The sequence below is a fragment of the Vidua chalybeata genome, chromosome 38 (assembly GCF_026979565.1).
Source record: "Vidua chalybeata isolate OUT-0048 chromosome 38, bVidCha1 merged haplotype, whole genome shotgun sequence".
In the NCBI taxonomy this organism is placed as follows: Eukaryota; Metazoa; Chordata; class Aves; order Passeriformes; family Viduidae; genus Vidua; species Vidua chalybeata.
The window spans coordinates 52665-64530 of NC_071567.1; the positions used below are offsets into that span (position 1 = coordinate 52665).

The window sequence follows — 11866 nt, forward strand, 5'->3', positions numbered from 1 at the left end:
GATGACGTCACAGCGGGCGCGCCGCCGCCGCCGCTCCCGGAGCGGCCTCAGAGCGGCCGGGACGGCGGCGGGAACGGGCCGGAAGTGACGTCACAGAGAGCGCGGGATGGACGGGAGTGACGTCAGGTGAAGGGGGGGGCCTGGGAGGGAACTGGGAGCTCACTGGGATGGACTGGGATGGACTGGGAGGGGACTGGGATGAACTGGGACCTCACTGGGCCATACTGGGATGGGCTGGGACGAACTGGGATAAACTGGGATGGGCTGAGGCGGAACTGGGAGTTACTGGGAGGGAACTGGGATAAACTGGGATGGACTGGGAGGGACTGGGATGGAATTAGGAGGGACTGGGTTGAACTGGGATGGACTGGGATGGACTGGGAGGGGACTGGGATAAACTGGGCCTTACTGGGATGGACTGGGGCGTTGTTGGTCCATACTGGGATGAACTGGGATGGAATGGGATGGACTGGGAGGGCACTGGGCCATACTGGGATGGGCTGGGACGAACTGGGATCAAACTGGGATGGACTGGGATGAACTGGGATCAAACTGGGATGGACTGGGATGGACTGGGATCAAACTGGGATGGACTGGGATGGACTGGGATCAAACTGGGATGGACTGGGATGGACTGGGAGGGCACGGAGATGAACTGGGCTATACTGGGATGAACTGGGATGGACTGGGGAGGTACTGGGAGGGACTGGGATGTTACTGGGATGGACTGGGACCTCACTGGGCCATACTGGGATGAACTGGGAGGGCACTGGGATGAACTGGTTTATACTGGGCTGAACTGGGAGGTTACTGGGATGAACTGGGCTGAACTGGGGAGGCACTGGGGCTATACTGGGATGAACTGGGATGGACTGGAAGGTCCCTGGGATGGACTGGGCTGAACTGGGATGGACTGGGAAGTCACTGGGAGGTTACTGGGATGAACTGGGGAGGTCATTGTGGCCATACTGGGATGGACTGGGATGGACTGGGATGGACTGGGGAGGTGACTGGGCCATACTGGGATGGACTGGGATGGACTGGGATGGACTGGGGCTACACTGGGATGAACTGGGAAGGCACTGGGAGGTTACTGGGATGAACTGGGAGGGCACTGGGATGAACTGGGGAGGCACTGGGGCCATACTGGGATGAACTGGGATGAACTGGGCTGAACTGGGCTGGACTGGGATGAACTGGGAGGTCACTGGGAGGTTACTGGGATGAACTGGGATGGACTGGGAGGTCACCGGTCCATACTGGTCCACACTGGTCCACACTGGTCCATACTGGTCCATACTGGGCTGAACTGGTCCATACTGGTCCATACTGGTCCGTACTGGTCCATACTGGTCCATACTGGTCCATACTGGTCCTTACTGGGCTGAACTGGTCCATACTGGTCCGTACTGGGCTGAACTGGTCCATACTGGTCCATACTGGTCCGTACTGGTCCTTACTGGGCTGAACTGGTCCGTACTGGTCCGTACTGGGCTGAACTGGTCCGTACTGGTCCATACTGGTCCATACTGGTCCATACTGGTCCATACTGGTCCATACTGGTCCGTACTGGTCCATACTGGTCCGTACTGGTCCGTACTGGGCTGAACTGGTCGCCGCTGCTTTCTCTCCCCTCCCCCCCCCCCAGCCCCTCCCCCTCCCTGCGCTTGGCCCTGGCCGGGGCCTGGTGGGCGCTGAGGGGGCGTGGCCTGTCGGGGCGCGGCCCCGGGGGGCGTGGCCTGGACGGGCGTGGCTGGGGGCGGCTCCTGGCGCTGCTGGAGGCCGCGGGGGGCGGGGCCCCGGCGCTGCTGCGGCCCCGGCACTGGGCGCGCCTCAGCCTGGGGCTGCGGGCTCAGGTAGGCCACGCCCACTCCATTCAAAGACCACGCCCACCCATTTAAAGCCACGCCCATATAATATATTAAGTGTCTAAGCCACGCCCACCGCTCTATAGCCACGCCCACTGGACCATTGGATATATTTAGGTCACGCCCATTTTATGCGCAAGCCACTCCCTCCCTGTGTTAAGCCACGCCCACCCCTCTAAACTCCACCTGCTGCGAATATTACTTGATTTAGGCCACGCCCTACCCAGCAAACCACGCCCATTGTGGGCATGGATCTTTTTTGGGCCACGCCCACTGCGGGCATTAATTGATTTGGGCCACGCCCAGTCCTCTAAACCACGCCCACTGTGGACCTCAATGGCTTTAGGCCACACCCACACATCTAAACCACGCCCACTGCGGGGACATTAACATCTTTAGGCCACGCCCGCCCATCTAAGCCACACCCATGGTGCATTTTGGGTGGTTAGGCCACACCCATTTATCACAGACCACGCCCAGCATGTGGCAAACCACGCCCACCCCTCTAAACCCCGCCCTATCCCTTAATGAGAACCCCTGGCCACGCCCAGCTACTCAAACCCCGCCCCCCTGTCCTTTTATGGGCATGGAGCGCCCTAGGCCACGCCCCCACCCTCTCCCGGCCCCTCCCCCACCCTGGCCCCTCCCCCCAGGTGGTGACGTCACTGCTGGAGGAGCTCGGCCCCTCCCCCGCCGTGCTGGACGCGCTGGATTGGCTCTTCCCGGAGGGGGCGGGGCCAGAGAGAGGCCACGCCCTCGGGGTGAGACTGGGAGGGGCTAGGAGGGAACTGGGAGGGACTGGGATGGACTGGGAGGGACTGGGGCCATACTGGGATGAACTGGGATGAACTGGGATGGACTGGGAGGGACTGGGATGGACTGGGCTGAACTGGGATGAACTGGGGCCATACTGGGATGGACTGGGATGGACTGGGATGGATTGGGATGGACTGGGGCCATACTGGGATGGACTGGGATGAACTGGGGCCATACTGGGATGGACTGGGATGAACTGGGGCCATACTGGGATGGACTGGGCTGAACTGGGATGAACTGGGGGGAACTGGGATGGACTGGGACCATACTGGGATGGACTGGGATGGACTGGGATGGACTGGGGCCATACTGGGATGGACTGGGATGAACTGGGATGGACTGGGACCATACTGGGATGGACTGGGATGAACTGGGATGAACTGGGATGGACTGGGAGGGACTGGGATGGACTGGGCTGAACTGGGATGAACTGGGATGGACTGGGATGAACTGGGGCCATACTGGGATGGACTGGGATGGATTGGGATGGACTGGGGCCATATTGGGATGGACTGGGATGGACTGGGGCCATACTGGGATGGACTGGGACCATACTGGGATGGACTGGGATGGACTGGGGCCATACTGGGATGAACTGGGGCCATACTGGGATGGACTGGGATGAACTGGGAGCACTGGGCCCCCTTGAACCTCCCCCGAGGGGCGTGGCCAAGCCCAGCCCCGCCCTCCTCCCACTCACCCCCATATATGGCGAGAAGGGGGCGTGTCCTGAGGCAGGCCCCGCCCCCAGGCGCTGCACGGGCTCCCCCTGGTGGGCGTGGCCGAGGAGCACTTCCGGGAGCAGGTGCTGGGAATTCTGGGAAGTGGGCGGGGCCTGGAGCCCTTCCTGCAGGTGAGACCAGTATGGACCAGTATGGACCAGTATGGACCAGTATGGACCAGCAACCCTGCCCCGCCCCCTCCCAGTTTGTCCCAGTATAAACCAGTAACGTCCCGACCCCCTCCCAGTCCAAACCAGTCCAAACCAGTATAAACCAGTGACACCCTGGGGGCCTCCCAGTAACGCCCAGTGCGGCCCAGTCCCCTCCCAGTTCATCCCAGTATAAACCAGTATGGCCGAGTCACCTCCCAGTCCTTCCCAGTATAAACCAGTATGGCCCAGTCACTGCCCAGTAACCCCAGAACCCCAAACCGGTATAAACCAGTAACCCCAAATCCCCTCCCAGTCCCTCCTAGTCCCTCCCAGTTTGATCCCAGTCCAATCCCAGTCCCCCCAGTCTGTCCCAGTCCCCCCCAGTTCGATCCCAGTTAGATCCCAGTCCCTCCCAGTCCCCCCCAGTCTGTCCCAGTCCCCCCAGTCCATCCCAGTTTGATCCCAGTCCATCCCAGTCCCTCCCAGTCCATCCGAGTCCCCCCAGTCCATCCCAGTCCGATCCCAGTCCCCCCCAGTTTGATCCCAGTTTGATCCCAGTCTGATCCCAGTCCATCCCAGTCCATCCCAGTCCATCCCAGTCCATCCCAGTTTGATCCCAGTTTGATCCCAGTCCCTCCCAGTCCATCCCAGTTTGATCCCAGTCCCTCCCAGTCCCCCCAGTCCAATCCCAGTCCCCCCAGTTTGATCCCAGTTTGATCCCCGTTTGATCCCAGTCCGATCCCAGTCCATCCCAGTCCATCCCAGTTTGATCCCAGTTCCCCCAGTCGGTCCCAGTTTGATCCCAGTCCGTCCCAGTCCATCCCAGTTTGATCCCAGTTTGATCCCAGTTTGATCCCAGTCCATCCCAGTCCATCCCAGTTTGATCCCAGTCCATCCCAGTCCATCCCAGTCCCTCCCAGTCCCTCCCAGTCCATCCCAGTTCCCCCAGTCCATCCCAGTTTGTCCCAGTTTGATCCCAGTCTGTCCCAGTCTGTCCCAGTCCTTCCCAGTCCGTCCCAGTTTGATCCCAGTCCATCCCAGTCAATCCCAGTTTGATCCCAGTCTGTCCCAGTTTGATCCCAGTCCGTCCCAGTCCATCCCAGTTTGATCCCAGTCCATCCCAGTCCATCCCAGTCCCCCCCAGTCCCTCCCAGTCCATCCCAGTCCCTCCCAGTCCCTCCCAGTCCCTCCCAGTTTGATCCCAGTTTGATCCCAGTCCCTCCCAGTCCATCCCAGTCCCTCCCAGTCCATCCCAGTCCCCCCCAGTCCATCCCAGTCCATCCCAGTCCCCCCCAGTCCCTCCCAGTCCATCCCAGTTCCCCACAGGAGTACGGGCCGCCGTTCCGCCGCTCCCTGGCCGAGCTCTTCCTGCTCCTGCTGCGGCGCCTGGAGCGCGCCCTGCCCCCCCCGCACCTGCGCCAGGTGAGCCGGGGGGCGGGGCCTCGCCCGGCCACGCCCCCTCCTGCTGAACCGCCTCTTCTTCCTTATATGGCAATGGGGGTGGGGTTAAAGGGAGAGGGGCGGGAGAGAAATGGGCGGAAACGGCAGGAAATTCACCCAAAATGGGCAAAAATGACAAAAAATTCACCCAAAATGGGCAAAAATGACAAAAAATTCAACTGAAATTAATGAAAATGGCAGGAAATTCACCCAAAATGGGCAAAAATGACAAAAAATTCAACTGAAATTAACGAAAATGGCAGGAAATTCACCCAAAATGGGCAAAAATGGCAAAAAATTCAACTGAAATGGAGAAAAATGATCAATAATTCAACTGAAATTAACGAAAATGGCAGGAAATTCACCCAAAATGGGCAAAAATGGCAAAAAATTCACCCAAAATGGGCAAAAATGACAAAAAATTCACCCAAAATGGGCAAAAATGGCAAAAAATTCAACTGAAATTAATGAAAATGGCAGGAAATTCACCCAAAATGGGCGAAAATGACAAAAAATTCAACTGAAATTAACGAAAATGGCAGGAAATTCACCCAAAATGGGCGAAAATGACAAAAAATTCACCCAAAATGGGCAAAAATTATCAATAATTCTACTGAAATTAACGAAAATGGCAGGAAATTCACCCAAAATGGGCGAAAATGGCAAAAAATTCAACTGAAATTAACGAAAATGGCAGGAAATTCAACAAAATGAACAAAAATGACAGAAATTTCACCCAAAATGAACGAAAATGACGGAAAATTCAACTAAAATTGGCGACAATGACAGAAAGTTCAACAAAAATTAGGGAAAATTATGGAAAATTCAGCAAAAATTAAGAAAAACGACAGAAAATTCAACAAAAAGAAAATGGCAGGAAATGAAATTAACAAAAAATGACAGAAAATTCAAGTGAAATTAATTAAAATGGCATCAAATTCACCCAAAATGAATAAAAACGTGACAAAATTCACCAAAAATGGACAAAATTTAACGGAATTCATCCAAAATCAGCAAAAATGACCAAAAATGTAACAAAAAAAAAAATGAAAATGCCCCAAAATTCAACCAGAATTAACGAGAATGAGAGAAAAATCAGCAAAAAATGAACAAAAAAGGCACAAAATTTAGGCAAAAGTAACAAAAATGGGAGAAATCGCGCCCAGAATTAACAAAAATTAAGAGAATTCTGCCAAAATGAACAAAAATGATGGAAATTTAACAAAAAATGAGAAAAAATGGCAGAAAATTCAACAGAAATTAACAAAAATGACAAAAAATTCACCCAAAATTCGCCCCAAAATCCTCCAAAATGAACCAAAACCAACCAAAATCATCCGAAATTCACCCAAAATTTGCAAAAATTACCAAAATTTCCCCCCCAAATAATTCAAACTTCAGCCAAAATTGACCAAAGTTTCCCAAAATTCACCCCAAAATAATCGAGAATTAACAAAAATCATCCAAAATTCACCCAAAAATCACCCAAAATATCCCAAAATTCACCAAAATCACCCAAAATTAACGAAAATCACCCAAAATTAACAAAAATCACCCAAGATTCACCCCAAGAGGATCAAGAATTCACAAAATTCACCCAAAATTCACCAAAATCCCCCAAAATTGACCCCAAATTACCCCAGGCTCCTCTAACCCCGCCCCTTTCACAAGCCACGCCCCTTTCCCCTTATATGGTGCAGCTGGAGCAGCTCTGTCAAAGCCACGCCCCTCCTGGCTCCAGGCCACGCCCCCTCCCTCGCCTGCAGCGTTATTTCGCGGAGGTTCGCCACGCCCACCCAGGTAGGCGGGGCTTAAAGGGGGTGGGGTGAGCGCTATGCAAATGAGCCGCATCACTCGCCTTAAACTCCGCCCACAGACCCAGTGCCGCGCCCACTTCCGGCGGAGAAGACCACGCCCACGTGAGTAGCCGCACCCACAAGCCCCGCCTCCTAATTGACTTCCTAATTAAGCTGTTAATTAAGCTTAAGCATCTCATTAATGCAGGCCTAAGCCCCGCCCCCGCCGCCGCAGGCTCCGCCCACTCCGCATCCTCCCCCTCGGTGAGTGAGGGCGCGCCAAGCCCTCATTAGCATGGGGCGAACCATTCTGGTGGGGGGGAGGCTGGGGCGGCCAATGAGGTTTTGGGCGGGTTTTTGGGAGCCAATCGCCGCGGGGCACCGTTGCGGAAGGATAAGACGCCTGGAGTGACGTCACCGAGCGTTTAAACAGCTAAATTTGGGTTTAAAAAGGGCTTTTTTGGGGTCTCCCCCCCCCCTCCCCCAGCGACGCAAAATGGAGCAGCCCGGGAAAGGCGGGCTGTAACCGCCCTTGATTGACAGCGCCTCCAACCAATGAGGCGCCTTCAGAACCCAAAACCGCTCTCGGGACTACAAACGCCGCCATTTTTACTGCTGGCAAGGGGCGGGCGCAGCGCACTGATTGGCGGAGAGGCCGGAAGCGCCTCGGCCGCCATGTTAGATTCTGGCACTGCGGGCTCAGCGGGCGGGGCGTCGCTTCCGCTTCCGCTTGGCGGCTCCGAAGGCGCCGCAGCCGCCACGATGCTCATCAAAGTCAAGGTTTTTTTGGGGTGAAAACCGCGGATTTCGGGCAAACTGGGGCGTTTCCCCCCTTCCCCCAGGGGCGCGGCGAGGCGCGGAGGGGATCTGGGGTGAAAAGCGTGGATTTCGGGGAGGGTTCGGGCGGGGTTTTGGCGGGGGGGAGCGTGAGGGGCGGGCGCGGTGCATTGTGGGATGATGGCGCCCCCTGCAGACGCTGACGGGGAAGGAGATCGAGATCGACATCGAGCCCACGGACAAGGTGAGCTCCCAGTTTGGACCAGTATAAACCAGTATGGAGCGCTCGGGGTCGCTGAGGAGCGGCGTGGGGGAGCCTGGCTGGGGGAGGGGGAAGCGCCAAGGGAATCCCAGTTTGGTCCCAGTAAGGGGGGAGGCATTTCCCAGTATGGCCCCAGTGCTCCCAGTATGGCCCAGTGGCCTCCCAGTAACCCCCCAGTCCCTCCCAGTTCATCCCAGTTCATCCCAGTATGACCCAGTTCCCTCCCAGTCCATCCCAGTATGGCCCAGGGGCCTCCCAGTTCATCCCAGTCCATCCCAGTATGGCCCAGTGGCCTCCCAGTTCATCCCAGTATGACCCAGTTCCCTCCCAGTCCATCCCAGTATGGCCCCAGTGCTCCCAGTCCATCCCAGTATGGCCCCAGTGCTCCCAGTCCATCCCAGTATGGCCCCAGTGCTCCCAGTTCATCCCAGTCCATCCCAGTATGGCCCCAGTGCTCCCAGTTCATCCCAGTCCATCCCAGTATGGCTCAATCTCCTCCCAGTTCATCCCAGTATGGCCCAGTTCCCTCCCAGTCCATCCCAGTTCATCCCAGTCCATCCCAGTATGGCCCAGGGGCCTCCCAGTAACCCCCCAGTCCCTCCCAGTTCATCCCAGTTCATCCCAGTATGACCCAGTTCCCTCCCAGTCCATCCCAGTATGGCCCAGTGGCCTCCCAGTTCATCCCAGTATGGCCCCAGTGCTCCCAGTTCATCCCAGTATGGCCCAGTTCCCTCCCAGTTCTCCCTAATTTCCCCCCAGTTCCCTCCCAGTTCATCCCAGTTCATCCCAGTCCCCTCCCAGTTCCCTCCCAGTCCCTCCCAGTTCATTCCAATAACCCCAAATCAATTCCCAGTAACTCCCAGTATGGCCCAGTATCCCACCAGTCCCACCCAGTTCCCTCCCAGTCCATCTCAGTGCCCTCCCAACGGCTCCCAGTTCATCCCAGTATGGCCCAGTGCTTCCCAGTAACTCCCAGTCTGTTCAAAGAACCTCCCAGTATGGCCCAGTTCCCTCCCAGTTCATCCCAGTCCCTCCCAGTTCGCTCCCAGTTCCCTCCCAGTCCCTCCCAGTGTGTCCCAGTGCCTTCCAGTAACCCTCAGGAATCTCCCAGTCTATCCCAGTCCCTCCCAGTATGGCCCAGTTCCTCCCAGTCCCTCCCAGTCCATTGCAATCTCTCCCAGTTCATCCCAGTCCCTCCCAATCCCTCCCAGTTTGATCCCAGTCCATCCCAGTCCCCTCCCAGTCCATCCCAGTCCCCTCCCAGTCCATCCCAGTTCCCTCCCAGTCCCCTCCCAGTCCATCCCAGTCCCTCCCAGTCCCTCCCAGTCCCTCCCAGTCCCCTCCCAGTCCATCCCAGTCCCTCCCAGTCCCTCCCAGTCCCTCCCAGTCCATCCCAGTCCCCTCCCAGTCCATCCCAGTCCCTCCCAGTCCATCCCAGTCCCTCCCAGTCCCTCCCAGTTCATCCCAGTTCCTCCCAGTCCCTCCCACCACCATCACCCCTTTAAGCCCGGACCCCACCTCCCATCGCCCCTTTAAAACCATAGACGAGTCCTCCAAGCCGCCCAGCCCGCCTCTTAGCCCCGCCCACTTCCGGCGGCGCTCCGCCACACTTCCCCTTCTCTATGGCCTAAAAATGGCGGCGCCCACAAGTTTTTAAAATGCCGGCGCCCTCACGGAGCGGCGGCTGCCGTAACTCGAGCCAGGTGTGCCCCAGGTGTGCCCAGGTGTGCCCAGGTGCGCTCCAGCTGTGCCCAGGTGTGCCCCAGCTGTGCCCAGGTGTGCCCCAGCTGTGCCCAGGTGTGCTCCAGCTGTGCCCAGGTGTGCTCCAGCTGTGCCCAGCTGTGCTTTTGGCGCAGGTGGAGCGGATCAAGGAGCGCGTGGAGGAGAAGGAAGGGATCCCCCCCCAGCAGCAGCGGCTGATCTACAGCGGCAAGCAGATGTAGGCGGGGCTTTTGAGTGGGCGTGGCCGCGGATGGGCGGGGCTCTGTGGGAGGGGCGTGAAGGGGCGTGGCCCTGGGATAAAAGGGCGGGGTTACAATGGGGAGATTTGGGTGAAAAACGGGGAAATTTGGGGTAAAACGGGGGCAAAATGGCGGCGGGGGCAGGGCTTAAGTGGGTGGGGCCAAATGGGGAGGGGCTTAAAGCATCTAAAAGCTGGGCTTTGGGTTAAAAATAGAAAAATTTGGGTTAAACCAGGGAAATTTTGGTTAAATTGGGGATAAAATGGGCAAGTTTGGGTTCAAATGGGGGTAAAATGGCGCTGGGGCGGGGCTTAAGTGGGTGGGGCCCAAAGGGGAGGGGCTTAAATGAGCTAAAACCTGGGATTTGGTGAAAAATAGAAAAAAAGTAGCTTAAAATAAGGAAATTTGGGTGAAATTGGGGTTAAAATGGGCAAATTTGGGTACAAATGGGGTTTAAATGGTGGTGGGGCGGGGCTTAAGTGGGTGGGGCCTAAAGGGGAGGGGCTTAAAGACACTAAAGATCAGAATTTGGTTGAAAAAAGAGAAAATTTGGGTTAAAATGGAGAAATTTTGGGTAAAATTGGGATTAAAATGGGCAAATTTGGGTTCAAATGGTGGCAAGTGTGGGTGGGGCTTAAGTGGGTGGGGCCTGAAGGGGAGGGGCTTAACAGGGTTTGGGTGGAAAATGGGAAGATTTGGGTTAAAGGAAGGGAAATTGGGGGTAAAAATGGAGAAATTTGGGTGGAATTTGGGATTAAAATGGGGGAAATTAGGGTGAAAATTTCAGCTTAAAATGGAGAAAATTTGGGCTAAAAATTGAGAAAATTTGGGTTAAAAATGGAGAAAATTTGGGTTAAAAATGGATAAAATTTGGGTTAAAAGTGGCAAAAGTTATGTTTTAAATGGAGAAATTTGGGGTTTTAAAATGAGATTTAAATATGGAGGAAATGGGTAAAAATGGGCTGGAAATGGAGAACACTGGGGTGGGAAATTGGGTTTTAAATGGGGAAATTTGGGGTCAAAAATGCAGAAAATTGGGATTGAAATTCAGGTTAAAATGGTGGAAATTGGAGGTGAATTTTGGTGTTAAAAATGACAAAACTTGTAGTTTAAAATGGGGGGAAATTTGGGTAAAAAAGGAGAAATTTTGGGGTAAAAATGGGGAAAATTTGGGGTTAAAATTGGGATGAAAATGGGAGAAATCGGGGCAAAAATTGAGGACTTTTGGTTAAAGTTTGGGATAAAAATTTGGATTTAAAATTGGGGTTGAGAATGGGGAAATTCGGGGGTGAAAATGGGGCAAAAATGGAGAAATTTGGGGCAGAATTTGGGGGAAAATCCGGGAAATTTGCGGTTCCAATTGGGATTTAATGGGGTGGGTGTGGCCATAGGGTGGAGCATAAGTGGGTGTGGCCTATGAGGGTGTGGCTCTATGTGTTTTAAAGTGGGCGTGGCCTAGTGTGGGCGTGGTTTCTGGGTTGCTGGGTGTGGGTGTGGCTTGTACAAAGTGGGTGTGGCCTGAGTGGGCGTGGCCTCCGTGACTCCTCCCCCAGGAACGATGAGAAGACGGCGGCCGACTACAAAATCCAGGGGGGCTCCGTCCTCCATCTTGTGCTGGCCCTGCGGGGGGGCGTGGCCAGGGCCTGAGGGAGGCGTGGCCTGGCCAGGCCACACCCCCTCACCAGCGAAGCCCCGCCCACCCTCATTTTCCCTGTCCCTGAGCTCGTCCCCAGTTCGTGGATCCGTTATTATTTAATAAAGGTTCGCTGATGACGTCAGCAGCGCGTTTGTGACGTCATGGGCGTGTCGGTGACGTCATTTCCTGCATCAGTATTTGGGGTGGGCCCCACTCGTTGCTGTCATTTCCCTTTTAAGGCGGCATTGCCCTTTTAAGAGCATTGCCGCTTTAAGGGCCCTGTGGGTCCCACGGGCTGCGTTGCCCTTTTAAGAGCTTTCCAAAAAATCCCCAATTTTTTCCCCAAAATCTCAATTTTTAACCCCAAAATCCCCAATTCCCTCCTCAAAACCACAAATTGCCTTTTTCGGCTCTCAAATCTTCATTTTCTGCCTCA

At 55.3% G+C, this 11866-nt stretch overlaps 1 protein-coding gene and 1 long non-coding RNA gene across 4 annotated transcripts; both read left to right on the forward strand.

Moving 5' to 3' along the window:
- The first annotated feature begins 1 nt into the window (after position 1).
- NEDD8 (NEDD8 ubiquitin like modifier) lies at positions 2 to 11572 on the forward strand. 3 transcript variants are annotated; one of them, XM_053968630.1, is made up of 11 exons: positions 2 to 126; positions 1649 to 1856; positions 2522 to 2629; positions 3436 to 3537; positions 4885 to 4980; positions 6699 to 6798; positions 6875 to 6917; positions 7003 to 7058; positions 7768 to 7815; positions 9690 to 9772; positions 11348 to 11436. In XM_053968630.1, exons 1-11 carry the CDS (start codon positions 107 to 109, stop codon positions 11354 to 11356), a joined length of 873 nt encoding a protein of 290 aa, XP_053824605.1. In that variant the 5' UTR covers positions 2 to 106; the 3' UTR covers positions 11357 to 11436. The 3 variants fall into 3 exon arrangements, with proteins under 3 accessions (XP_053824605.1, XP_053824606.1, XP_053824607.1); XM_053968631.1 differs by lacking the exons at positions 1649 to 1856; positions 2522 to 2629; positions 3436 to 3537 and having other exon boundaries at positions 10 to 126; positions 4855 to 4980; positions 11348 to 11572; XM_053968632.1 differs by lacking the exons at positions 2 to 126; positions 1649 to 1856; positions 2522 to 2629; ... (3 more) ...; positions 6875 to 6917; positions 7003 to 7058 and adding an exon at positions 7473 to 7574 and having other exon boundaries at positions 11348 to 11572.
- LOC128802328 (uncharacterized) lies at positions 8365 to 9678 on the forward strand. Its single transcript, XR_008435370.1, has 3 exons — positions 8365 to 8447; positions 8500 to 9547; positions 9589 to 9678. It is a non-coding gene; the product is annotated as an uncharacterized LOC128802328 (long non-coding RNA).
- Positions 11573 to 11866: the final 294 nt, after the last annotated feature.

Excerpts from the sequence above, each read along its gene's own strand:
- NEDD8 (XM_053968630.1), top strand. The coding sequence starts at position 107 with ATGGACGGGAGTGACGTCAG. Across the intron at positions 3,538-4,884 it reads GCCTGGAGCCCTTCCTGCAG|GAGTACGGGCCGCCGTTCCG; the intron begins GTGAGACCAGTA and ends AGTTCCCCACAG. Across the intron at positions 4,981-6,698 it reads CCCCCCCGCACCTGCGCCAG|CTGGAGCAGCTCTGTCAAAG; the intron begins GTGAGCCGGGGG and ends TATATGGTGCAG.